The following is a 26,993-nucleotide window of genomic DNA, read 5'->3' as shown; positions in this document are numbered from 1 at the left end:
CCAGGTGGTCTGCCAAAATGCCTGTGTCAAACCACCAGGCTGTCAGCAGGTGGGGACGCAGGGGAGAGCACTGGCGCGTGCTGTATTGCTCATGCTCAGGCGCCTCAGCTCCCAGCACAGTTCCAGTACAGTGGTTGACCCTCTTCGTGTTGCATGCGCATAAAGTCTGGATTATTACAGTTATGGAAAGTTATCACTTGTAGTAAGGGTTATATTAGGGACTGTTGTTTCCATCAATACCCAAGGCACACTTGATCCATGGCCAGGCATATTCTGCAACAGAGAACAATAACGATGAGAAACTTTTCAGGTGCTCTGCTTTCAAACTATTTCCCAAACTGACCGCCATGGGATGCTACCAGGAGTGGGGGCAGCAGTTCTTCACCTTCTGGGTTGCGTGTGCATGCTGCCTAAACTACCAGTCCACCCTCCCATTCCCTACCCCTCTGCTTTCCTCTCTCCCTTTTCTTCCTCTGGCATGACTCACAAGCTAGGATCCCATCTCTACCACAAACTGCCAAGACAGAATTTCAACACCATGCTTCCTTTGCCCCTACCGCACCACCATCCAGGTCAGCCTGGACCATTATTTCCCCACTTTTCTACCACATGCTCACAGATGAGGGCCCTAGCACCATATACCTTTCCTCAGCAGAACCCAGCAGTGCTGTGGTGTTCTGAGTCAGCAGCTCAGTGGGCAGCAGGGAAAATAACAGCAGTTCCCAACCTTGCTTCAGTGTAAGATCACACAGGAGTTAAGGGGGTAACACCCTTGCACCAGTCATGCTATTTTATGTTATGCAGTTGCAGTGGGACCTCTGACTGGCTATAATCTCCCCGAGGGCCTTCAACAGGGAAATTAAAGGGTTACTGGGGAAATGGACCATTATGAGTGGGAGTGGACTAATAATGATATGCTTTCCAAAATAAACGTTCATAACTTTAGACTGAGAACTTTACTGACAAAATGGTCAGCAGAGCAGAATAAGTGAGGTTTTAGCACTAGGCTTCATCTGCCCATTAGCTTCTGCTTTTTTTTAACCACAGACAGAACTACACAGTGTATCTGGGAACCTCCTTACCTGTCAGTGGGGTATCCTGCTTCGCAAACGTTGACCAAGGCATACAGCTGTCTCAGTGCATACTCATACTGAAATAAACAAACATTGTCAGTAACTTCAGGGATGAAGAGCAGGTTTTCTTTATGCAAACTAAACTGGGGAAGTGATTTAGAGATGCTATTAATATTCAAGGTGTGCAATTGATGGTCTTGACAACCTAGTACTAGGCTAAATGGATCTTTCTTCTGTACACTTCGCTCTTTGAACTTCATTAGGTAAATTCAGCTGTTGCTGCACATTGGCCCCTTAGGCAAGGCTCACCCATCTAACCAATTTAATCCAAAACCACCACAAAACCAAAAAAACCAAGCAACCCTAAAGAGGAACTAAAAGTTTAACAGAGCAATGCAGTCTCCTAATAGCCTGATTGATGAGAAGCTCCAACTGAAGGAGTGGTACATCTGCTTTTGATTTCTATACAGTACTGAAATCTTGGCCACCTGCCAGGTAATCCCACTGCTTTCTGCTCAAATCAATCAATTTGCTGTTGACACATCTTACCACACACCACTGCCTGCTTAGGTTATCTTGCCTGACATCAGGACTGGGTTTTCTGGAATAAGAACTGACCTTCTCTTGTTCTTGTCTAAACAGTGCTTAGGACAACAGGATTTGGCCCTCAACTGGGATCCCAGGAAAAGCAGAGAGTAATAAAACTCCTAAACTAAAAAGCGGCTCTCAGGAATTCAACAAGACCATGGAAGTAGCAGTTAGGCAACTGCAAATAACTATGCAACAAACAATCATAATAATACAGAAATCTGAATGCAGCAGGATTAGGAATTCACAGTGATGGTGCTTTTCTGTTTTGCCAGTGGAGATGCTTCAAGCAGAAATACAACATGACTTATCAAATATTGGGATTTCTCAGGAGGGAGTTGATGAACAGCACTAACTAGTAAAAATTGGGGATTATTTTTGGTTTTGTTTTTACTAAAAGTACTTTTAGTAATCATCTTCCTTATCTACAGGTGTAGTGGAAGTGGTTTCCTACTTCCAAAAACATTACTTACCCTTTCTCCAAAACCAAGCTGTATGACTGCCCCCAAGCCAGCTTTTTAATGAAAGCTGGTTTTGCAGATGTGCTTACAACTGCTGTGCTTGTTCTACCAGTACATTTACCAGGTTATATCTAATGCTTGACTCACCACAGCTAAGTGCCAGTTGAAGCAACGAGCTTTGAAGTGGTTCACCGCTGACTGGTAGCAGTCATAATTGCTGATGGTCAATCTGACTGACAGAATTTGGTTGGTCTGTTCTTCTGATCCTGTTACTAAGGTGATTATCTTCCACATGGATTCTTGGATAAATTCTTTCACCTGCACATAAACCAACAAGAACTTAAACCACGCTTTTTCTAAAGCTAATTTGAAGATTTTGAATGAAATTTCTCTGTCTTTAAACCTCCCTCAACTCTTGGGCTCTTAAAGAAACTCGATTTTGACATTTATTTTATCACAGCCTTTTGGACCTGCCTCAGCACACAAGTGAAAACTAGGGAGACAGAAAGTCACACTCCTGGCACCCAAAATCACCCACTGTCCTTCTAGTGTTCTGCCAGAAGAAAGAAAACATCAACACCACCAATACTGACTACCATTCTGCAGGAGCTATTTGATTTGGGAGAATTCAGTTCTGCTGAGACAAGAGTTTCTCTAATGCCAAAGAACAAGTCCTCCCAACAAGAATCCCAATGGATGCAGATGAGAAATCTGCTGGTGAAAAAAGCTGAGAGACTGACTTTTACATTTGCATTTGCTTACATTTGCCACTACTGAATGTGCCTTGTAGAACAGATCCCTGAATTTTAAAGGAAGAGTTAACCATCAGCTAGAGGCTACCAGTCTGAAGAGCAATGTTGCAATTTGCAAAAACTGGAAGCAATCCCACTGGCTTCAGGGGTGTTACTTCTGCCATTGCTTAGGATGGAAACGAATCTGACCTGATGGGTAGTTCAAATTTTTTTTGCTTACCTCCAGGTGTGCTTTCATCTCTGCAGCAATCTTCTTAGCCTCATAAATGTCATTGGTAGCCATCAGCTTTCGTTTCATGATTGCCAAAGGCACATCAGGACTAGGTGTCAGGTCATAGTGTTCTACAGGTGGCAGAGAAATGGGGAGAGCTTTCTTCCCCATGCCCTGAAACTGCATCACTTTCATAGAGGAGATGCTCTGCAGGTTAGAGAGTAAACAAATGGAAACTGTCAGTCACCTCCAGTAGGTAATCTGATTTGCTTTGCTATGAAAACCTAACTCTCTAAACTTGCTTTCTTAAAGAAAATAGAGAACATAGGGTTGTAAGCGTATGTGTGTGCTTGCATTGGGTTTTTTAACATGAGGTCAAAGCTGCCAAAAATTGGGGAACTTACTTCCAAAACTCACTGTAGGGAAAATGACTGGCATTTGACAAAGGTCAACCTGACCTTTTTTTTTAACAAATATTTAATCTGTTGAATAATGGGACTATTATAAATGATATATCACCTCTTAGCTCTTCCCACTTGAGGGATCAATGTACTTAATAACATTTAATTAATAGTTGTAATATTCCTGGAAGTGGTAAATACCCTTCTTAGACTTGGTTGAAGTGTTAAATCACTAGCAGAGCTTGAAGGACAACTCGTATCCTGACTCCTTGGATTAAAGCATAATACAAGACTGTATTTCCTTTAGCATCAAGACCATTGTCTTTTAAATGCTAAGTGGTCTTTTGAGATGAACAGTTTCATTTTCTAACTCAATCCTGCCAGTTTACAGTGATAATTCCTTTTTTTTTTTTTTTTTTCAAGGATGAAAGCACAGGGCCCAAAAGGCTTTAAGATGTACCTGACCAGGAAGCCCACTCAAATACATACTCTGTTTCCATACTGCATCACATGGCTTGTGTTGGTGCGTTTCTTCACCAGCTGAAACTGCTTGTGGAGTGTTTCTTTTCTTAGATCCTCCTGCATGAATAAACTTCCATGTGGTGACAGATACTTAAATTCAGCTATTCTAAAAATGCAAGGACACCTGGAAAGGGTCTTAGCTGCCACTATGTAGAAGGAGGTATAAGGCAAGAGCTACACAACCTTTGAAAGACATAAAAGTAAAAATTGAAAAGAAGATTTGGCAGCATATTCTCAAATTGCTTTTAGTGATCTCCTCCCAGCAAATGGGCAAGAAGGGAGTGGGCTAGCATACAAATCCCAGATTTGTTTCGTTCATACTGTTTTCCATTATGCTAACAATCAGCCACAGTTCAGTATTTAAGGATCCCTGAACCAGAGGTACAACTTACTAAACTGTCCAATTTGTTTAGCAAATTTGGGGATGGGGTTTCAGGTTAGCAAATCAAGATTATGTGAATTTGAAACTAGAAGTTAGACAGTTTCTAACCTTATAAATAACAAAAGAAGACAATGTTTCTGCAAGTCAGTTTGAGAAATAAATTTAGCAGCCCAAACAAATAAAGATTATATATGGTTCTGAGTAGTAGATAATTACTATTATCAACTCAATTTGTTGATTTCAGTCTCACACAAAACCAAGTATTTTTACAAATCCTGAGCTATTTTTAAAAAGCCTAGTGATTTTTTTTCATCCACAGAAATGCAGAAACGTCATCTAAGTAACTTACCATATCTGAATCTTCCATCCAATTCACACTGTACCAGTCCCCAAGATAAGTTTGCCTTTCATCATCATAGTAACATGCGTAAGATGACTCTCTGGGATTGGCAGCTGTTGTTGCATAAACTGTAAGACCAATATAAAGTAATTTTTTTACATCCGCCCCACATGATTTAGTACTTAGCTGCACGTGATGTATTTGTCTAAGTCTTTTGGCTTTCAGTTATTTACTTCTAAATAGCAGGAAGGAAAGAAGCCTGTTAATCATTCTGTTCAGTCAGCCTCAGCTCCTTCCTTGCTGCCAAATGTGTGGTCTGGGGTGTTTAAAGAAGAATGCCCTTCTGAGGGAAAAATCTACTATTCAAAGAACTGCCTGAGAACACTGTGCATTGACAACCATCTATACATTCATTTTCTTTATTACAATAATGAGGACTTTTCCCCAAACTTGGAGCAAATCCCTTAAGTCATCTTTTTCTTCCAGAAAATGCCACCTTCTAAGTAATACTCTTTCTTGCATAACACTCTACACTGAAAGAAAAGCAAAACAAACCTCTACAACATCTGCCCCAAGCACAGTGCTTCCAGCAAGTCATCTCTAACAAAAGAGAAATACGGTAAACACGTCTTTACAGGTATTAAGACAAAAGCTATTTTGGACTTTTGCCAAAGTCAACTCACAGCATACTTGTGTAAGTGAGAGGAAGTCAACATTTCAAAATAAAAAAGTGTTAGGCATGCTTTCATATAGCTATAGTGTTGTTTCTAGAGTTCAAAAGCCAAAAAAAAGTCTTAAATCTTGTCTTTGCAGTAAAGTGCTGCTCTTATCATCCTTTAAAATGCTTAGTAACCATTTAAGCTTTGTAGTTCACCACTGAAGGGTGCCAAAGACAGCTTCGTAGTGTAAAACATAAATAGCCCATTTTCTGCCGTTGTCTGTGGCAGAGCTGGTAGTAAAACCAGAGTTCTCAGACTGGAAATTTCTAACAGAACAAACTTTGAAAAATGCTGATTCACTGAGCATTTATTCTGAAAAATCATCAATATGAAACACTCTGCATGAACTTTCTGTAAGCCCTTGATGGGGCTGTAAGAAGTCTAGGTGGGTGCCAGGCAGCATGCTCCATGGCCAAAGACCCAGGAAGCCATGGATAGGCATGTGGTTGGTCTTTCGTGGAATCACAGCTTCAAAACTACAGGAAAGCCAGAGCACCCAGTCTCCCTGTCACGGAGCAGGAGTTTGAAAAGGTTGTGATTCCTCATCCTAATCAAGTCTGAGCTCACAGCTCTGCAGCAGGGAGCTTAGAAACCCTGAAAAATCTGCATTTTGCTTCCTGGGTTATTGTGCAAATGAGTGCAGCAACATTGCCTGGCAATGGTGTCTCACAAGTGCCTTTGCCAAACAATGAAACTGCCAGCAGGAACTTCACACCTGCTGTTAGCAGTGCTGAGGCTGAGAAATGTCAGTATAACTTAACTGCTACCAGTTCAGGGCAACCACATAGTTCCTGAAAAGAAATACTTTTTCAGCCTTTCATTTGCAAGAAACGGAAAGCCCTGACAGTCTTTATAAGACTCGGTTAAGTCTTTAAAAGCAACCTCCCATAAATAGAAAACATTACTTTCTCTAATTCTTGTGCTCCCCTGCTAAAACTATACATAAAAGTGCCTTGAACCTATCCTTGACGCAGTACCTGTTTAGGCCTGTGACAAGTTGTCACATTTAAGTCCACTAAGTTAACTGATTGCTCACCATTGATATTATCAGCCAAATGATTCATCATAGATCCAGACTCACATGCTTCGATGTAAAACACCATCTATAAAATAAATCAGAGACCTTAAGAAATCCCACAAGGAAATGAAGAAAAGTCCTTCAGTGCTTTTCAGCTGTAGGTAGTTGGCCTGTACTGCTATCCCGAAACAAAAGCTAGCCATAATGCTACGAAATAAAACACAAAAGCAAACAGATAATTTTTTCATTTTGGGGAATTAAACTATGTGGAAAGGGGAAACAATCACAGTGAAAAGATGCTATTAATCTCTGTAGAATCCAGAGGGATCTACTGACTAATGTACAAAGCACAAATCAAATATACAGTCACTCTTTAGGCACAGCAATGTACCACCATTGAATGTAGTATTTCTGGAACCACTGGCCATTTATGTGTTCCTAAATACAGCCAGCCATAGTAGACAGATTAGCACAGAAAGTTGCCTAGATAAGGCAAGCTGCTAAAATGCTCTAAATATTTGTTTTTCTGCTTAAAACTACATGTGATGAAATAAATGCATAGAATTTTCTGACAAGAGGTACAGTCTCTTAAACTATATTAGTAACTGTAAGAGGAACGTGAGGTATATACAAACTTCCTGTAGTATCAGTGCAGTCTGAAGTGAACAAAGCACAGGAAGAAAGAGTCAGGTACATATTATGAGGGTGCAGTAGTTATGGATGTTGTTTCTCCACTGTTGGTCAGAATATATGCTGTTATCAAAACACTCTATCTCAATATCGACTGTAAACTAAAAATGGAAAGAGTAAATTTGGAGAGGATCAATCCTTTTAAGTGCAAAATCCTAATCCAAATTTCATTGCATGGCAACAGCTTCCTCCTGGTTTAAACAACTCTCAAAATGAAGACAAATCTCTCTCTTCCATGCCAGCTGCTCTTTTAATCTCACAACTTCTGATATTCTTATTTACCTTCCGATATTTTCTGTGATGATACATGTACCAAATAGTCTTATTCAAGTCTTTCACATGAAGCTGTAAAATAAGAAGGCTTGTATTAAAACCACTTATGTTCAACAAACACACAATTCACTTAATAGGAGTAAATACTAACTGCTGCGAATACATGTATTATTTCCTATTAAATACATCCAGTGCTTTGCCCTTCTGAAATTCAACGTTCTAGTATTTACCACTCTGGAAAAGATGAGTAATGGTTCCAGATGACATGTACAGCGCACCAGAAAGCCAAGTCATACCTGTGTGAAACAGTCTGCCTGGACCACCAAAGTCCAATGAAATACAAAATGACACAACTTAATTCAACTGAATGCTTCAGATTCAAATTAGAAAAAATTCAAACTGGGGTGATGAGGAGAATATTGCTCTTTTTCTGCCTCCCCCCTCAATATGGCAGTACATTAAATATTTTTGTGTTTCACATTTATCATAGAATCATAGAATGCATTGGGATGGAAGGGACCCCCAAAGGTCATCTAGTCCATCCCCCCTGCAGTGAGCAGGGACATCTTTAGTTAGATCAGGTTGCCCAGAGCCCTGTCCAACCTGACCTTGAGTGTTTCCAGGGACGGGGCTGCTACCACCTCTCTGAGCAACCTGTGCCAGTGTTTTACGAGCCTTATGGTAAAGAACTGCTTCCTAATATCCAATGTAAATCTACCCGTTTCTAGTTTAAAGCCATTGCCTCTTGTCCTGTTGCTACGTGCCTTTGTAAACAGTCTCTCCCCACCTTTCTTGTCAGCCCCCTTTAAGTACTGGAAGGCTGCTATAAGGTCTCCCCAGAGCCTTCTCCAGGCTGAACAACCCCAACTCTCTCAGTCTGTCCTCACAGGGGTGATGCTCCAGCCTTCTGATCATTTTCATAGCCTCCTCTGGACCTGCTCCAACAGGTCCATGTCCTTCTTGCATCAAGGGCCCCAGAGCTGAACGCAGTACTCCAGGTGGGGTCTCACCAGAGCAGAGTAGAGGGGGAGAATCACCTCTCTTGATCTGCTGGCCAGCTTCTCTTGATATGTCACTAACAGGATGTTTTTTATGCAAAGCAATCCCCCAAAACACTTACATCATCATCAGGAAAAGCCAGAAGTCCTGGAGCTCCATGGTCAGTGAAGTAAACAAACACATGATCCTTGGGACCACTGTAATGAAAAAATTGCAAACAAATTCTTTCTAGCCACTCCAACCTAATCTTCACTACAATAATCATCTGCTTCTCAATGCCAAGACATGTCAATATTTGAAAATAACACAGCTGAAGCACCTCCTCCTTTTGGTACTATTTTATTCCTCCCAAAGCATACTGCTTTGTGTGCTTGTGAGAGGAGATGACTGTCTGCAAAGGGAATGAAAACAGGGATATAGCCTAGTCCCTCAAGCATGGGGAATATGGCTATTACACTTCACTCTTCAAACTGTAAACTGATTGCTGGTGAGGCAGGGGCTAGTATGTCGAGTATGGTGGGAGCAAAATTGTTTTTTAATGCCTATCTGAAGAATCTGTTACACTGTGGGCATTTGTAGCAGTTTGGTAAAAAAACAATGCTTTTATAACTAAGTTACACTGAGGCACCAGTAACACAGGGATAAACCATAGAAACTTCTTTGATAAGATCAAAGGTATGTTTATCAAGGTATGTTTATGCACTACCTTGTGATCTATATGGTCATACTTAGCCAAATCAGTGCCAGCCTACACCTCCATGAAGAACTGACACACAAACAAACTCACCCATTAGGCTAGATTGGCATTTGCACTAAGTGGCTCTGCAGTCAGTTAAGCACTGCAGGCCCACAGGCTTTGATTCCCTAACATCTGTGTAGTACGCTATTTGCCGTAGATTTTTATTGCACTCTAAAACAAACAGGTTATGTTTGGGTGATACTAAAATCTTGCCTTAACAGCCAGATTTGCAAAAGGCTTTTGCTTTAAAATTGTATTCAGGGACAATTAAATATAAAATATGTGAACAGGTTGGAAGGAGTCCCCAAGCCCTCCTCTTTTCCTCTGTATCAGTGGTCCAGGAATCTGTATTTGCTTTTGCTCCTTCCTGACTGCAAAGAAGTATGACTGCAGCAGCTCAAGGGGACATTGTCCAGCCTTCTGCCTGGCTGATAACCTGCTGGTTAGGGAACAACCTGGAAGACAATCTAGAAGCCTTTTGGGCAGAGGATATCTGAGGTCTTGTCCCACCCAACAGCAGAAGTCGGGCCACTTGGAAATTCACACAACAGAGCCTAACAAAGAAGGGTTGGGTGTTATTTTTCTGGCTCCCACTCTTGACCCTAAGTGCGAAAAATTCAACCAAGGTGAAATGTAAATAACTAGGACTTTTATATGTGGGTTCAAGTTGTCTTTCTGAGTAGCTAAGAGCTTTTGGCCCTCTGCATAGCCACTCCCTTATTTGACTTAACATCAAGCTTTCACAGGTGAGGTGTGTTTTGAAGTACTTTTTGTAACAAAAAATGCTCTATAGTCACCTCTTGACTCATTCCAGCTACTAGAAGAGAACAATCTAGTAAATGTGCAGGAATTTATTAACTTTTTGCCTATATGCCTTGCATATATAATTTTCTGTCTCAGCTTTTCAGGATGAAGTTAAGACAATTGAAAGCAATAGCTTATTCGATTGCTGTCCTGCTCCTTTTTTTTATTCTCCCCAATGCCGGGGCAGGGTTCTTCCATTCTGTTTCATTGCTTTGCCTCCAAAATTAAACTGTCAGATGAAGACAGGCACTTACACCATTTTTCTTTAACAAGGTTAGTCCTTCCAAATGGTCAAATTTAAATTCTTAAAGGTTTTACAGGAAATAACGTACATAGAAAAATATAACATGATATAAGTTTTCACTAGAAGTACTGAGTGAGAAACCCTTTCCAGAGGTCTCCATAGCTTAATAAAACTCTCATTGAAGAGCCATTCTTGCAAAAGACAATAGTCTAAGTAACAAAATACCTTAACACAGTTGACAATACCCTCTAGAGTTTTTACACCTTAATCTATACTGGACTTCATACCAGTCAAATATCAGCAGCTGCTTCTTGGTGCTGGATAGTTTAAGAAACCAGAACCATTGTATTTCTAATGTGAATGACTTGGGATTGCCATGAACAGTCTTGCTGGATTCTCAAGTTGCTCTAATTTACCCTCTTCTTGTGTTGAAAACCATGCCAACGTACAACCACACGGGCAATCATTTTCTAAATTGAACTTCTCTTACCTTTTCAATACTTTTCCTGATCCCACTCCCTTCATTGCTTCCGCATCTCCTCTGAGAACAGCAAGGAAATTCTTTGGAGTAACATCCTAAGGATTTAAGGGGATTAAAGTTACATCTGAACATAAAAGCAACAACAAAATCTTCTTTTAGAAAGATGGCTCCTGAAAGTCAGAATCCATGCATGTATGGCAAGTTTAGCTGGCCAACCTATCATTATATAATGTGACAGCCACTGATTACTCGCTCAGATACTGAATCATGAAATCACCAGGTGATTGTATTACTGTTCCAATTTAATGAAACAATTAGTCTTACACAGCTGTTCTTCAGATTGAGTTACAACACTTATGAATGCAAGACTTTCCCTTCTTTTATTTCATGTGCTAGCACAGGAACAGTGTAAACGTTTACTTTTATGACCACCACTTCACTTCAAAGGATCTATTGCTTACATTCATCTTATGAACACCAAACTTCATGTCAAACCATGCAGATGCATAAGCTGGAGCCTTTATACTACGTGCATTTTGGAGTGTAAGCTACAGGCTGAAAGGATTTATTCAGAACACTGGCTAATGCTGAACCTTCTCTGGGGAATGGTGTTTTATTCCTACCTCCTTTGTATAGTCCTTGGGCACTCCAGCATACACATCTGTGCCATTAGGTCTATTGATGACAATGCCTTTTGTTGGATTTCTGAAAGTTAAACAGAACATAAATGTGAAGAATTGGCCATGTGCCACACAATGACCACAGAACAACTAGGAAACCATTTAAACTGTCCTGACTGGCCAGCTTGCCTGAGAGAGAGTATGGATACTTGCACCAAGTGTCATTAAGTGATCTCAGAATATAAAGGCCTTTTCACTTCAGTCAGTCACATATGCTCGCCTCAGGTGTCCCTACCCTCAGCATACCTTCAAGCATCCCACCTCAGATCATGTCAATTACTCTGAAGATGTAGGCAGGTGGTCTCTCTACCTTCAGTCTTGCCTTTAGTCCCCTTTCCTCTTTGCTCCCAGTGCTGCTGTGCATGTGAAGTCCACTGATTTCTGCTGAAGTTGTCTCAGAATTAGAGGCTGTATAACTGAACTGTTCCATATTGAAAGCAATGATATGCTTTCATTGTCCCAAGAATGGGACATGTACACTTCTTTGTTGAATGTACATTCTGGAAATTAATCTCATAATGTCCTTTCAAAAAAGCCCTGCAAGTCATACAGGGAGCTTCCCCGTGTCTGTGGTTTTACGCTATTTATCTGCTGTAAACTGTTACGCCTGGGAGTGAAGATCACTTACTCTCATAACAATGAAGCGCTGCAGTCCTCAATGCCACAACTGATGCTGAGTTGTGGAGTAAAGGCTTAGAAAGCTCATGAGCACATTTCAAAGGAGAATTATTGTGCTGATGGATAAAACGTCTCTATGTATATCACAGGTGGTTTTAAAGGCTTTTCTTACAAAATTACTACAAACTCAAAACGCATCAGGGACTATGGCACGTTATAGTGACCATATAGTGCACATTCATCACTTACTCTTCATTATCAGCAATGTCATCATACATCATGACAATGATCTGTTCATCTGGAATTCCATTTCGGTGTACAATCTGGTATGCATGGCACACATCTGCCTGAAATTAAGCAGATTTTCATTACTAGATTTAACAGATTTTACCCTTGAGACCAGAAGAAAAATAGCTTTGCAGACCTAAGAGCAGGCTATTGTCCAAATGAAACTGCATTCAAATATAAGAGATTGAGGGTTGCTAGAGGGCTGAAGTGCACAGGTTAAACCAAAACTCAATGTCTTTCTCCAACTAGGTGTATTTGCATTAATAGCAGAGACTATGACTAAAAATCTCTCTCTCACTTACCTATTTTCAGTTCTTATTTAAACAGAAACCAGAAGTTACTTCAGATTTGGTATAGGTAAGAAAATCTAACAAAAGACTCTCAGCAATATTCTGTGTTCTGTGAGAAAATCTAAAGAAAACCTTGTGCACTGACAGACAAATCCAAAGTGTGCCAAGGAACAGAAGAGAGTTGGATTTTCACCAATTCCAATTAGTTCTGCACCAAGCCCGCATGACTAAGCATCAAAGACTGTCCTTGGTTTAAGCAAGTATGGTTTACCGATCTCATCTCTGCAAAGATCTTATTAAATTTTGTTTTACTAGATGAGAATTTTGGTTAAGGAAAATTTCCTTTTTAATTATATATTTCTTCTAGAGTAACAACGAAGCAACTTTAGGTCAAGAAAACAGATTTCAGTGGAAAACAGAATTGTAGAATTTCTATTCAGGCTCTTCTCCTGACTTGTACAGGACATGCAGAAGCAGATTTTCTTTACAGGACCATCTTCCCATGACGCAGAAATAACAATACTCATCCAAGTGGCATTACAGTAAATGCAAACCTCTACTAGATTGCTAAATTCTTAGTAATGCCAGCCCAAGTAATTCTCTTCTTTTAAACTTGCAGTCTGTGAATGACCTAATGGGATATCAACAATCATTCCTAAACTCTAGAACTACAACCTACCTCTTACTAGAAACAGCTGTGCAGATTTAATGGAAGAAAGCTCATCTAACATGCATACTCCAAATGCAGGCAAGAAGCAAGATTAAAGCTTACTTCTGCTGAACTAATCTAATTTGCTAGTTTGTAAACCAAACTGAAGTGGTTTAAGTGGACCTACATAAGTTCAGATGACAGAAGTATTAGTGATTTTGACTAGTTTAACTGAAAGCATGCTGTAAAATCCCATCACTTTATAATCCTTGGTCTTCTAAGTGTAGCTGAAGCTGAAAAGGGAGGGTAGTTGTGCAAGATTCTAAGAAGGGTGAGGCACATTCAATGCTAATGAACTCTCCCACAGCAGAATCTCTTCACGTGACTGACTCTGAAAGTTTAATTGTCCTTACTAAAGCAGTTCCATTTCCTACTATGCACATCAGCCTTTGTTCTTTTCCACCTACCCCAGACAATCTCCACTGTTTATAGTCCTCTGTTTCCTTGTATGTCATTATACCAGGTGGTGCCTTAACAAGCCAATAGAGGTTAAACAGTTATAAAGGCATCACATATATAAAACAGCAGAGTGCAGGTTTGACTAAACATGTATTTGATTTTCAGAAGCAGCCCAAGCAGAAGTACAAGAAAACACTAATCAGGGCTTCTCTACACTGATTGATGGGTAGATCACAGTTCCCCTCTCACTCTCAAGACATAATACACTTCTGTTACGCTGACAGAAACAGGCTAGCAACACACAGAAATGCTTAGGCATACTATAGTGATATAACACCAACATATTCAACCAGCAAGTGCCTGTGCTCACACGGCCAGCAAGGATTTCAGGGGCGTTTTTAATTAATACCAAAGTATGCAAAATTAGTTAAGCTTTGCAAATGCATATTATCAGCTTTTTTGGTCTCTCTCCTTCCTTCCGATTCATTGACTCTTTGCTCACTATGTCTTGTCTTAGTAATGGAAACACTGGTGGTAAATTTAAATGGGTTAAATTTCCTAGTGTGGGGAGAAGAGGATCAATGTAATCAATTCCCCTCAAACTTAACTTATGCCTGTTTGGAGATTGTCCTAGCCTTTTAAGGCTTTTGCTAAGGGAACGGTACCTGCTGGTAGCATAATGATATCACCAACTTAGGCTAAAGCAGCAAAACCATGTTTTACTGTTAAAACTCCATTGGCTAAAAGTAGGACAGTTTTGAGTAACCGGTTGGGGTTTCTTTGCATAGAATTAGCTGACCCGACTAGCCACCTTTGATGTTGGTCACATGCTCCTCCTGTTCCCTCCCTACACATAAAAAAACCCAAACCAAAACCAGAATAGAACCAATCTATTGCTAGAGTAGGCAGATGTAAGTGAATGTAGAGTATTTCCTGTTGATCTGTAACTGCCTCTCAAACACTGCTATTTGAGTCTTGTTTCTTCCAGAAATATTTCTGGCATATCTGTATCTGTAAAGAATCCTAAAAGAGACAGCTAATATTGTTCCAGATCTCATTGGTATTATTCTTGCTGGTTTAGTATGTGAAATGAATGCTATGAACATTTACTGGGTAAATTGTCACTAAATGCAAATCATGCTTTTGTGGCCACGGTTTGGGATGGGTAGCACCTGCCCTGCACAAACGAACAGAAGAGAAGGCTACTGCACAACTGACCTCACATGCCAGCTCCAAAATGGACACTATTAATAGCATGGTTCAGTCCTTTCATCCTCAGGTTAGTCTAAACCTGTTACTACATCAGCAAATTTCTATGGAAGACCTATGCTTAAATCTGCTTAAATAATTAACTCCTAGATTTTGAAAGCATAGGGATCAGAGGTGGAATTCCCCTGTTTTCCTGGGATGAGCATTTTGTTTCCTAAAATGTACATTTGGGGGAAACTCTAAAAGGAAAAAAACCACCCACCCCAACTTTTCCCTGCCATACAGCTGTTTACACATTTGCGTGACACAGCTTTCAAGTAGACTGCTTGGGGGGGGCGGGGTGGTGGTGGTGCAGATTTTTGGAAAAATCAAGTTGTTTTATGACACATGCATGCATGCATAAATAGTTCCTAAAAGGAAAATCTTGGACTTCTGAGAAATTAGTTACTTCTGGTCTTATGACTGCTAGGTTCATGGCTAAAAAGCATGTGTAATGAATTGTCAGCTTCATTGCAAAGCGGCACTGTTCCCATTACAGGTACATTGAAATGGCACGGCCTAAAAAAGAATGAATTCTAATATACAAGCACAGTAGAAGAGTACATCTGAAATCCCAGCCATGCTTCATTCCCTTGGTTAAATATACATCACTTATCTCATCACTAAAATAAATTTTAAGTGTTCTAAGTGTGTAAGACAAATTTAGATCATCCTGATTAGAAAACAGTCCCAGTTCAGCTATCAAGGTGTGAATCTCACTCCTGCATGAGTGCAAATGGTGTGGGGGGGTTTCTCCTTATCTTGTCACCACTTGAGGTTTACACCACTGACAGTAGATCCTGACCACTGACAGCTGAATTACAAGTCTTAGAAGGAGTTTCAGATCCCTTGAGGTTACAGGTGCAAACTCAAGTGTTTCCAGGGTCTGCACAGTCTTTACAAACTTGGCGTTCACGGTGTCTTTGCAGCACACAATAATGGACTATTTCCCCCAAACCTTTCACGTATGAAGTTAAGAGGCATTTTTGAAGGTGTAATCTTCTTCTCCTTTCACAGCTGTTTAGTCAGATGAATGCACACTGCCACCAGGTAACTAGTGCAGAAGGCAACAGGGTATGTTTTGACTGCATTGTGTGTAGCGAGCATGCAAAACTGGAGCACACAAAATATAAGTGTAACACAAACATGGAACATCGTGTATTAACTGTACCCTGAACAGCTGAACTCAGCAACTGAAACCCAGAGATGTGTCTGCTGAGGTCTCAAGTTACAAAGGGATATTATGAGTGCTTAGTTGCATGTAGGGAATAGCAACCAGTCTGGTAATAAAAAAAGTCACATTGAGTAACTACTTACAGGAACATTCACATCTACACATTCACTTGTACACAGGCTAGATCAGAGAAGATCTGAGGAAGAAAGGTGAGGGCAGGAGGAAAGTGAATTAGAGTACAACGTATTTTCTTCTGCAGTTTCTCTCTTGGAAAGCAAAGAATTACACAAATCCGCAATCCTGGAACGCTGCTTTGCTTTCTGGAAGTACAGGTATTATTCTACTAAAAAATAATGTGTTTGTGCGCGTGTTCACTGTGGAATGACTTTCATGATGGCTGAAGCACAGAACTGGAAGTCCAAGTCCTATTCCTGGTTCCACTGTGAGTGACCTGAGCAAATGATTTAAATTCTTGCAGTGCTTTTCTTTCCGCTGCTGGGAGGTATGGAGCACTCACACAAAGACAGGGTAATCAGTCTGCATAATATTTCCAAAAATCTGTTATAACTCCTGACATTTCTCTAGTAACTTTCCTCCTCTGTGTAACTCTCCTAAAAGACTATGGTTCAGCCAGTTTTACTGGGAAAAAATTTCCCCGATTTTTTGATACCCAAGGCACCCTTCTCTGGCTTGCACTTTGTGGCACTCATACTGGATTTTCAATGACTAACTGCTGGGTCTGCCTCAGCGTGCCTTCCCACCATGGGTGCTCACTCCCGCCAGGCCCTTAAGGCTGGCCACAAAAGGCCGCTAGGCAAGACAGCACAGCCTGCTGATTTGCTGCGTCTTGTGGGAACTGATTCTTTTCATAACAAGTTAGAAGTACAGTATCTTGCCCAGGTAAGTAGGAGCTCAGCCCCATTCTGAAGGATCCTTCACACAGACTTTCTTATTTTAGGACGCTGATTTAACTTCAACAGAATTATTAGTAGTGTCCCAATTTTCTTTTATTTCCAAATGTTAATACTGTACCTGAAGCAAGCAGCAGAGGTTAAAATACAGACATTTCTAGGACTGACATACAGAACAATTTGACATTGAAGATATTTTGCATTGTTAGCTGACATTATCTTCAAAACGAAGGTGTTTAAAGAAATCCCATTCTCATTTTTCTAACCTTGAAAAGCAATTACTTAATAACTGTCTGCAAGGCATGACCACACTCAAAAGTTAATTTGCTTCTGTGAAAGTGGCATGTTCAAAAGACTAGTTGTTTGACACAAATATGTAAGCATGCATCTTGTGTTCTTCATAACTCCATTATACTTGGCAGACACACTTGCTATTGAAGGCTCACTGACAGAAAGGTTAGAAACTCTGCGCTTGGGCAACTGTAAAAAAGAAATTCTCATGAGCCACAGCTTCAAAAATGTAGCTTTATTTAAAGAATGAATATTGCAGTATTAACTCCTCCTGGAGTGGAAGGGAGCCAGCAAGACTGGTTATACAGCAACAACCAGAGGACAACTCAGTAATTATATTTAGACACCCCAGGGCAGGCAGTGATCAAGTACAACACTAGTATTTTTTTAATTGTTTTCCAATTTCAACTGTAAGTATCTCTTTTTTTAAGATTTAATTTGAAATAGGAATAGTTTATATTAAAAGCTGTAATATTTCAACTATGGTTATCAGGTGATAGCTACAGTGCAAGAAGCTGGCAAAATCCATAAAACCAGTTTGTCCAAGTGTTGAGCTAGCACTTGCTAGTAACAGGTTCATCTTCAGATGCAAGAAGGTTGTCAGTCTGGTTCATTTAGTTTTAAGCTCATCACTGCACCTGAAAGTTACAACCTGATTGTGAGCTGAGCAGGAAGAGAAACATAAACATAAAATCCAGTGTGCCCAGCACACAGAAGGCTCATTTCTTCCTCAAATAACACAAATAGAGAGGATGAAGCCTCTCTAGATTTTACAGGCAGTTACATTCAAAACAATAAATACTTTAAAAGTTTCAGTGTTCAGCAAATCAGCTGTACTCAGTACATTTAATACAATCTAATTTTTAAAATGCTGGGTTTGCACACTACCGTTTCAGTCTCTTGTTCACCTTAACCAACAATAGTAAACTATTTTTCTAACATTTAGAAACACACAAAAGTATATGTAAATCAGAATTAAATGGACCCTGTTCTCCAGGAAAGCAAAGTTCAGAGCAAAGACTGTGTTTAAGTGTAGATTAAATTGTTTAAGGGATCACCCAAGAATTCCCCAAAGGGAAAAACTGCCGTAGTCTCTGGACGGCTGATTAAAAGTCTTGAACTTAATCAGAGTTAGGTCACTTGAATTATCCTGTCCCATTCTGACACACTCAGACCACAATTCCACAACACACTGGCTTGGACAGCAGTGTCAAACTCAGGAATTCCCGATCCCTCTTCTCTTTCTGACATTCACTCTGATCCCTGCACCCCAGCGCACCGTACCCTTGTTGTGCCAACAAAACTCTGAGGCCATGATGTTGAACACAGTGAGCAAACTGATTCAGGTTAAAAAGAACCCTCTTCTGCATGTCCCCCACCCTGCAAAAACATACTGTGCCTTCACAGCTTTTTTTAACTGGAGAGAAGTGAGCTTTTCATAACATAAGGAAAAGAGGAAAACAAATGGAAAGAAACATGCACGTGTCTCAAAATGAGGTTTAATTCTAGATATCATTTGTTCACCTGCAAGTTGAGGTCAGATCCTCTAGCCTAGTAGTAGAATATTTAGCCTAAATGATACAGGTCTCCCAGGATGTAGAAACATGATCAGAGGAAGAATACTGCTCCTCCTGCTAATGATAGCTTTTGAAAAGATGAAAGACTGGACAAAGTTATAAGCAAAAAAAATTCAAATAGTAAAAGGAGCAGTGGAGGGAAATTCTTGGGGTGAGAAAAAAAAAATAATTAAGACCAGGATCTGAGTGAATCTTGTTGCTCTTCAGTTTGGAAACTTCACACACTCCTGGAAGCCTAGAAATAGAAGCACTTGCCCATATGACAGAAGGACTGAACTAGTCTAGGCAGCTATCATCTCCCCATGAGTCCCAGAGCAGGCGTTTTCTGGAGCGTGGCCAGCATCAGCATGTGGGACCAGTGGTCCTTACCTGGTGTCGATAGTTGTACCAGCCGTTCGAACCTGCAACAATCACCACCCAGTGCTTGCCTCCATCTTCAGGTTCTTCCATGGAGAATGTGCTGATGCCCAGAACACAGCCCAGTAGCACAAGTGTTTTCAATATCATCTCTCTTCCTTATTTACTCCACAAATGGGATAAAAAGAATCCCTAATGAAGAAATTTGAGAGAAATAGATCAGAAGACATCAGTTAAAAATAAAACAAATGCAAAACAAACATCAGTAGTATCACAACTAGAAGCTTTTCCTGTTTGTAGAGGGTTTTTTGTGGTTTACAGGCCATTCAACCCACAGTACAATTTCTGGTCATATCTTCCTTTAGCACCAAGCTGCTAGTAGTTACAAGAGTTTTCTGTCAGCTTTCAAATCTGACTGAAAGCAATTCTGAATAGGACAACCAACTCTTTCAACTCTCTCTGGTTGTTTTGTTCTATAATAGCTAGTAATGAATAAGCCTTAAATACAGAGCAAGCCTCACTATCAAGCATTTCACAGATAAAACTTTTTTCAGATTAATACTGTTCTCTTGGTCTCTGCTTATGTAGTTCCCTGGTTTCCACTCACTGGCAATTAGCCCATTATTATTGAGTCAAACCCCGGGTGATGTAGGCACAAGAATCCATAGATACGGAGAGAAGGTCAGAGTGTCACAAAAGCTCTCTGTGCCCACAAAGCCAGAGAGGGTCAAAAGCCTGTGCCGCTGTTCTGCACAAGATACGCCCCTAACTGCTGGGGCTGGGGCGGAACTGCACCCCAGTGAGAGCCTCATGCTATTTGTGCAACTTGTTATGCTAGTGGAGAGCAAATGTGAACCAGCACCACATCAAAGAGTAGCATTTTTGTCTCTTTTGCACAATGGTTAAGTGTTTGCACAAGGTGCACAGCGAGAGAATTGGGTCTGAGCCTGTGGACGTCAAGTTCAGAAAAGCAGAGCCAGAGGAGGTTTCAGCCCATGAAGAAATGGCTTCTTCTACTTTCTCGAAAGGATTAGAAGTAGCGTCCTCACTAGTGAACTTCCCGAGTACCTTGATTGCCTGATAAAGTGTTTGCTTTTAGAGCAAACAATCTGGCCATATCTAATAAAAGATTTGCTTTTGGGTTGGTGTGGAGATGGGGGCAGGGGCAGGCAGGTTATGTATATTGGTCACAGTCTCAGGTCTGCTCATCCAGTGTGTAACTTAAAGCAAATTCTCCTGAAGCATTGCATACTCTGGGCACATGCATAAAGATTACGTATTTCCTCATGCACAGAGATGGGATTTTACACTGGCCTACTTACAAAAAAAAAAAAAAAAGGAGATTCTGGAGGTTGATCATTGATGCTATGTATGGAAGAGGTGCTGTAGTAAGAGGTGGAGTGGTCTACTTTAGCATGGTTTTCTCTGCAGTGAAAGCTGGAAACTCCCAAGCCATACGACACAGTCACAAGGCACAATCCCAAAGCTACCACTATACCAAGTAATAGTATCTAAGTCAGCCTCTGTTCCCCACAGTCAAAACCATCCAACTGCAGCCACTCAAATGAGGCTGAAACAGAGAAGCGGGCAGCTCACCTCCAGAGCATCTGTGAACAGTCAAGGCTGCTAACACAACTTGTGGTATGGGTCTCTCCAAGACTGGATCTGCTGGTCACTAAGGTTAAGTCTTGCAGGCAGTAATATGAAAAATATATTTTTAATATATAAAAATAATTTTAAATATATTTTTATGGTTTTTTTGTTGGTTTTTTTTTTTCATTTGGAAGTTGTTGGGATTTGGTTTTTTTTTTTTCACCCTTTTTAATGGAGCTAGCACAAAGTAAAGGAAGTCATGTTAGCATATCAGCTCCTATAGGAAGAGCTGTTACCACAAAGAAAAACTCCAGAACAGAACAGAAAAGACAGAACCAAATGTTGCGTGCTGCTATGACACCGCTTCTTCCAAAAACTCATTTGAATCTAGGAAATTTATCTTCCAGGAATAAGCGACTCCTGTCACTGGCTGCACACATGAGATTTGGAAGCAAGAACAATACACGATAACAACAATTTAGGGTTTGTTGCATTATTAGCCACTTCAGCAGTTAAGCTGATATGAAGGAATAAGCAGAATTTTTCTGCAGTCTGACAGACAGTTACAGTCTCTCACATGGAGCTGGAATTGTAAATTCTTATTATTGTTGTCACAACACAGCGTCAGGTGGCTTTGTATGGCAACTCTGCCTTGTCAATCTTATCACTTCCTCAGATGATTAGGACAAATAACGTACTAACAACTGCGTTGAAGATACACTGTGTTTACAACATCCACAAAACCTGCCTATTCTGTTGCATACAGCACAGCTAAGATTCAGACCAAGTTGTTTAAAACTTTTGTAAAGTGCTCAATATACCACGGCCTAACAAGCCTATTCATTACAATATTCAGTTTCAGGTAGATCTTTCTGCTGAAACATCAGACAAGAAAAGAAAATCAATATATTTTAGGCGATCTCCTTAGAAATTTTAACTGAGTTTGACTTTCTGGAATATGGAACCGAATTTCACGCAAACAGATCCCTCAGAGCTCAGTAGCTGTTTCATGAGAAGAAGCGTTTTTCCATGTCCATTAAAGCATAACTTTTCATTTCTCCAACAAAAAACATTACTTATATTTACATGAAAAATACAAAAAAATAGTTCAAATGATTGCTGAAGGTCTGGAGATCCTTTCATAGGATGCTTAGCTCTTAGACATGTAAATCATTAATTCGAATCCAGGACGTATGAACAGAAGCTGTGTTGCTGCCAGCTGTTCACCAGGCCATATAACATGATAGTCATCTCAAGGCAGATCCTAGCAGACAGGCATCACATGGAAAAAGTCACTGCCACCAGCTGTCAGTTACTGATATACCATGCAACGGAGACTGAAGTAGCTTCAGAAAAAATACGCTATGGAATGCTAAGTCCTGAATTGGAAACAGGTTGATGGGACTGTCTTTCTTGATGAGTCCACACTCCAAATCATACTAACACAGATCTATAGTTCTCTGGACCCCAGACGTACAACATACCAGCCCTGCATGCTGCCTGCAAACAGAAAAAGCCAGGGTCAGATCAGAAATGAAGACTTAAGCTATCAAGCTCCTCAAGCAGTCCCTCCATGAGGAATTCAGCAGTCTCCCATGTGGTACGTGGATATCCAGATCCTCAGCTTTCTCACCACTGCTGATACAAAGTTGTGAGTGATGCAGAAGGCCCAGGGGAAAAAAAACCAAAAACAACCAACAAAAACACCAAGAAACATTTGCATTGTATTGGAAAACCACATATGTTTTGTCACGGGTTATTTAGAACAGAAAAACCCTCATCTTTTATACTAATTAATGACATATAATCTCACTTATCTGTCTTTTCCTATACTATAATTAAATCAAATTATAATTTGCCTAGACATACCACAATGCGCTAATATACCATGACTAATAAATGCTCAGCTCCCCAAGGTTGTCCAAGCAGCATTTAAAATAGGTTTAACCATTAAACACATGTGCAGTGGGAATAGGCCTTTCAGTGCTTGTTTCCAACTACTAAAATGAAAAACAAAAATAAAACCCCAAACCAAAATATAAAACAAACCCCCACAATATTTCTGCTTGTTTTAAAGAAAGCCTTTGAGTACTCAGGCAGGGAATTTAGAAGATTGTGTTCTGGGTTGTGCTGAATGAGTTCTTGACCTCAGTTGAGAAGAGAAAGTTCCCGTCACAGGCTATGTCTTCAGGTCATATTAGAAGAGAAAGCAACTGACCAGCTTAACACAGGTACATAAAAAGCCTTTTTCTGAAAGCAAGGAATCAAAGATCTGTCACACGCAATCCTGAATGCATGGAGAGTGTGACAACATGGAAGGACTGAAAATTCACTATGTGATCTTAGAGCTTTGACTGACCCCCAAAAATACAAGAAGATTTGATCAGCTCTGCCTAGTCTTTTTGGTAGAAGAGTTAATTAAGTTTGCTTTGGAGACCCCGTCAGAAAAAAAAGCCACATCTCAGACATAGTGGGTTCATCATCAGATCTACACATGCGGAACCATAGCACGTACATACGCAGGTAGGCTGCTGCGTGGTTTGCACAGCCCATGGACAGAACTGGGTGGCTCTTGCCAGAACAATTCACTCAGCTCTTAAAACCTGTTTTTCCTGACAGAGATACCTTGACCACTTCCCATTACATGGCTAGCACACATTTCTGACTTGCTAAGAGAGGGGTGCTTAAGACCACATCTGCAAGTGGGCAGCTGCTGCTGGAACAATTCTTCTGGTCAACAGCCTGTTCCCTGAGCTCCCAACTTTCCTTCGGGAAAACAGTCCACTAAGATCAAAAATCCTAAAACAACAGGATACCACCCTAAAGAAAGGAGTTTGAGTCGATCAAAGTATTTCCATGAGTGTTTAGAGTGATGTTGACACTTTGGTAGCTTACATTCCAAATACCTCAAGTACAGCCTCTAAGAGCTACACAAACAGAACCATATATCCATTTTCCCTTCATGTGAAGTAAGTGAATTAACAGTAATCTTGGGGGAAAATAACAGCCTTAAGCCAATTAGATGATCATTCCTGTTTTTCTGGGAAATCCCTATTTCTTTTCAGTTGCTCTTCTTATGACCCCTAGCCTTTTAGTTTTCAGAATCGTCACAATTCCTTTTCCCACACAGTGCTTGCATAATGTCTGTCACTAATATTTAGGTGCTGACTTCCACAAAATATGTGACTCGCAATAGCCCTCCTCACGGGAAACTGATGTCTGCAAGCCTCTGTCAGCAATGTTCTGCCTAGATATTTTGCCTGCTGCTATGCAAACTGAAGCACCTAAACCTGTGATGAAGCCCCTGCGGAATTAGTCTGATTTTCTTCATGCTTTTGTACGGTAGAAGGAAAGAGTCTTTACCACTGTGAACTCTGATAAGGCATTTTTTGAAGGAGATTATGGTATCTGATGCAACACAATCCTTTACAAAGTCTACTAGTAAACATTTCATGAATCAGCTTAATTCGATTAGAACTCTTAGTAAAATAGTCAGTATAGCTACTGAAGATGTATAAGTCACTTTCACTGAAAAAGCAAGAATCTGTAATTATGTTAACTCTGAATGGTTTTAAACGTTAAAGGTATTTAAAAGTAATTTTAAATAAAGGTCACTCTACTGTTTGCAGATTTGTCTCTCTCAGCAGCAGAGAGATGGCACCATTTATCAGGAAAAATAAAAATTTAAAAAAATCACTCCTTATGCTTCCTAAGACGGTAACAATCTAATACACCTGGTTTAGGATTTTTTTTTTTTTTTTCCTAAGCGGTTCAAAAAGCCCAGACTCAATTTTGGCAAATCTGAAGTCTTCACCAGAACTGCTTCTGCTATTTACTTACATATCTGTCTACAAATACACAAAGCCTCTGCAATCACATTCTGATGGTAGAAAAAAAAAAAACAGCTACTGCAACACTACATAACTTTAATTTGTTACATTGCATGATCCAGGGCGGGGGGCTGTTAAGGGTAGAGGAATAACTCAGACGAGGGTAAACATTTCTGCTCAACAAGCATGGAAATGTTTGGAGTGGGGACAGAATGAAAACCTGGAGAAGTTATTACACAGAAAGTCTGAGATGCCTGTGCTCCACATGTCTTTCACTATGGTTTATCTTAGCATTTCAGACCTTCATTGAAGTATCTGTTTTGATCCCCAAATACAGACACCCAACGCTGTGTTGTTCAATCCTAATTAAGAACTAGTGGGGCTGCTACCTCCGAGCAGACCCTCACGTTATGAACACGGCTGTCCACCAGCTATAAATAACTGCAGCCACAGCACAGCACCTTTCAGGCATCATCAGCTCTTTGCAGAAAACCCATGAATTCCTACTCCATCCTCTTCCCCCGTTACAAATGCATTACCGGGGACTAAATCCGTGCTGCTGCCACTGCTCCCCCCAAGATCTCCCTCCTGTGCCGCCAGCCCTGAGCAATGCCCCTCTGACCGAGCCGCTTTGACTCCTCTCCCCGGTGAAGCCCTTCCAGAAGGGTGAGCTCAGACCCAGCTCCAGAGCCAGAACGGCCCCGTGACACGGGGGCGACAACTGCGCTCAAACCCCTTGGATGGAGGGCAGCACCGACGGTACAGCTCGGCGCTCCGCAGCAATGCCCGCAACGCACAGGCGGGGCGAGCCCTCTCCCAGCGCCCCAGGGACTCTGCAAACCGACCGAACCCTCGCCCCTTGCCAGCCCCGGCGCTGACAAACGACCGGGCCCCCAACAGCCCCCGCCAGCCGGGGCGCGGCCGGGCGCCGGGACGAGCGGCGAGGGCTCGGCAGCGCTTGGAGCCGACGAGGGAAAGCAGCGCCCCTCGGCCGCTCCCCTGGAGCTGGCGGGGCCCTTGGCCCCTATCCCGGGCAGCTCTGTCACCGGGGAGCGGAGCGGACCGACGCTCCGTCACGGCTCCCCTCACTCAGGCGTACCCCTGCCTCCTCCCCGCCGCCGTCCAGCAGCCGGCTGCGACAGCACCCTCCCCGAAGAACGCGGCCCAGACGGCCCTTACCGCGCTGTCCGGCCGGCCCTTACCGCGCTGCCCGCGGAACCGTCGCCGCCGCGGCCGCTGTGATTGCGGCAGGCGCCGTACGCAGCCACGCGACCGCGGGCCGCGGCGGGCGGAGACTGGCGCCGGCCAATCGCGGCCGGGCGGAGGCGGGGTCGGACACCCGCCCGGCCGCACTACGCGCCCCAGCAAGCCCGGCGCCCCTCCGCGCCCAGAGGGCGGTGGGGCCTCGCGCGCAAAGCACTTCGGGAGCTGTAGTCTCGCTGGCGAGCCGCCTGGCCCGGTGCGGGTGGGGAGGGCGTCTCGCGTGGGGCGGGGGGGCGGGAGGCCGCCGGGAGCTCCGCGGGCCGTGGCCGCCCGTGGCGTTCGTGCGTGCAGCGTCTTGGGCACGAAGGGGTCAGCGCCGGCTGCGCTCTCCCGTCGGCACTGCCTGCCAGCGTTGCGGGGCAGGATGGAGGCCGGAGGCGCAGGACGGGGAGGTGGAGCCGTGGGTCAAAGGCTAGTTCGTGGAATGACGGCAGAAAACCAGTGCCCCCGCGCCGGCCCTGTGTATTTCAGCAGCGGTGGCCAGCAGGGCCCTGGCTGCGCGGCATGGCTCCGGCGGGGCGCGGGTGTCGGCACGCACCGGTAGCGAGGTGTCCAGGGCGTGGGTCATGTACTGCCAAAACGCCCCAGAAACACTGCTGCAACGGCTTCTCCATGTTTAATGAGAGAAGGAGAAGATCAGATCCTTTTGGAAAAGTGGAGGTACATGCTCTTTGCCTCATAAACCACACAGAAAGGAGCACACCAGCTTCCCCCTTGCATGCAGGCTATCTGCTAAAAAAACCACCCAAGCTGCATTTTGTTACCAACCGACTGTTTTTGAACGTCTGCTCCTGAATTTGCCATTTGCGTTGACTTGCACCATCTCAGCTTTGCTTATGATCATAAACATAAAAGGTCATTATGGGTTAATCATCAGTGGTTTTCTAGAAGTTGGAGTCCCCAGTGACCTGGCATGCCTCCTACGCAGTCAAACTGATAAAATTCAGGTTGGTTCAGAGATTACCTTTTTGAAAGGGCAAAGACTGTCATGCTGATGATCCACAGCAAAAAACAAGGCCTAACCCGTCTGTTCCTCTCAATTTAATTTGAGCTTAGTAGCCACGTGGG

General features: G+C 42.0%; 1 protein-coding gene across 1 annotated transcript; it reads right to left on the bottom strand.

Annotated features, from left to right (window-relative positions):
* On the bottom strand, window positions 1-25,903 carry LGMN (legumain). The gene is made up of 14 exons (XM_086462151.1): window positions 25,865-25,903; window positions 19,252-19,431; window positions 12,245-12,342; window positions 11,321-11,402; window positions 10,707-10,792; window positions 8,551-8,626; window positions 7,440-7,502; window positions 6,486-6,552; window positions 4,740-4,858; window positions 3,976-4,065; window positions 3,095-3,292; window positions 2,270-2,440; window positions 1,083-1,150; window positions 1-273 (listed from the first exon to the last, which is right to left on the bottom strand). The coding sequence occupies exons 2-14, from the start codon at window positions 19,387-19,389 to the stop codon at window positions 234-236; spliced, it is 1,296 nt and encodes a 431-aa protein (XP_086318277.1). The 5' UTR covers window positions 19,390-19,431; window positions 25,865-25,903; the 3' UTR covers window positions 1-233.
* Between the last annotated feature and the right edge of the window lie 1,090 nt (window positions 25,904-26,993).

This window comes from Leptosomus discolor, chromosome 3 (genome assembly GCF_034619465.1).
Source record: "Leptosomus discolor isolate bLepDis1 chromosome 3, bLepDis1.hap2, whole genome shotgun sequence".
NCBI classification, from domain to species: Eukaryota; Metazoa; Chordata; class Aves; order Leptosomiformes; family Leptosomidae; genus Leptosomus; species Leptosomus discolor.
Note: the sequence above shows the minus strand (reverse complement) of the source record. Positions and strands in the feature narration are given on the sequence as shown.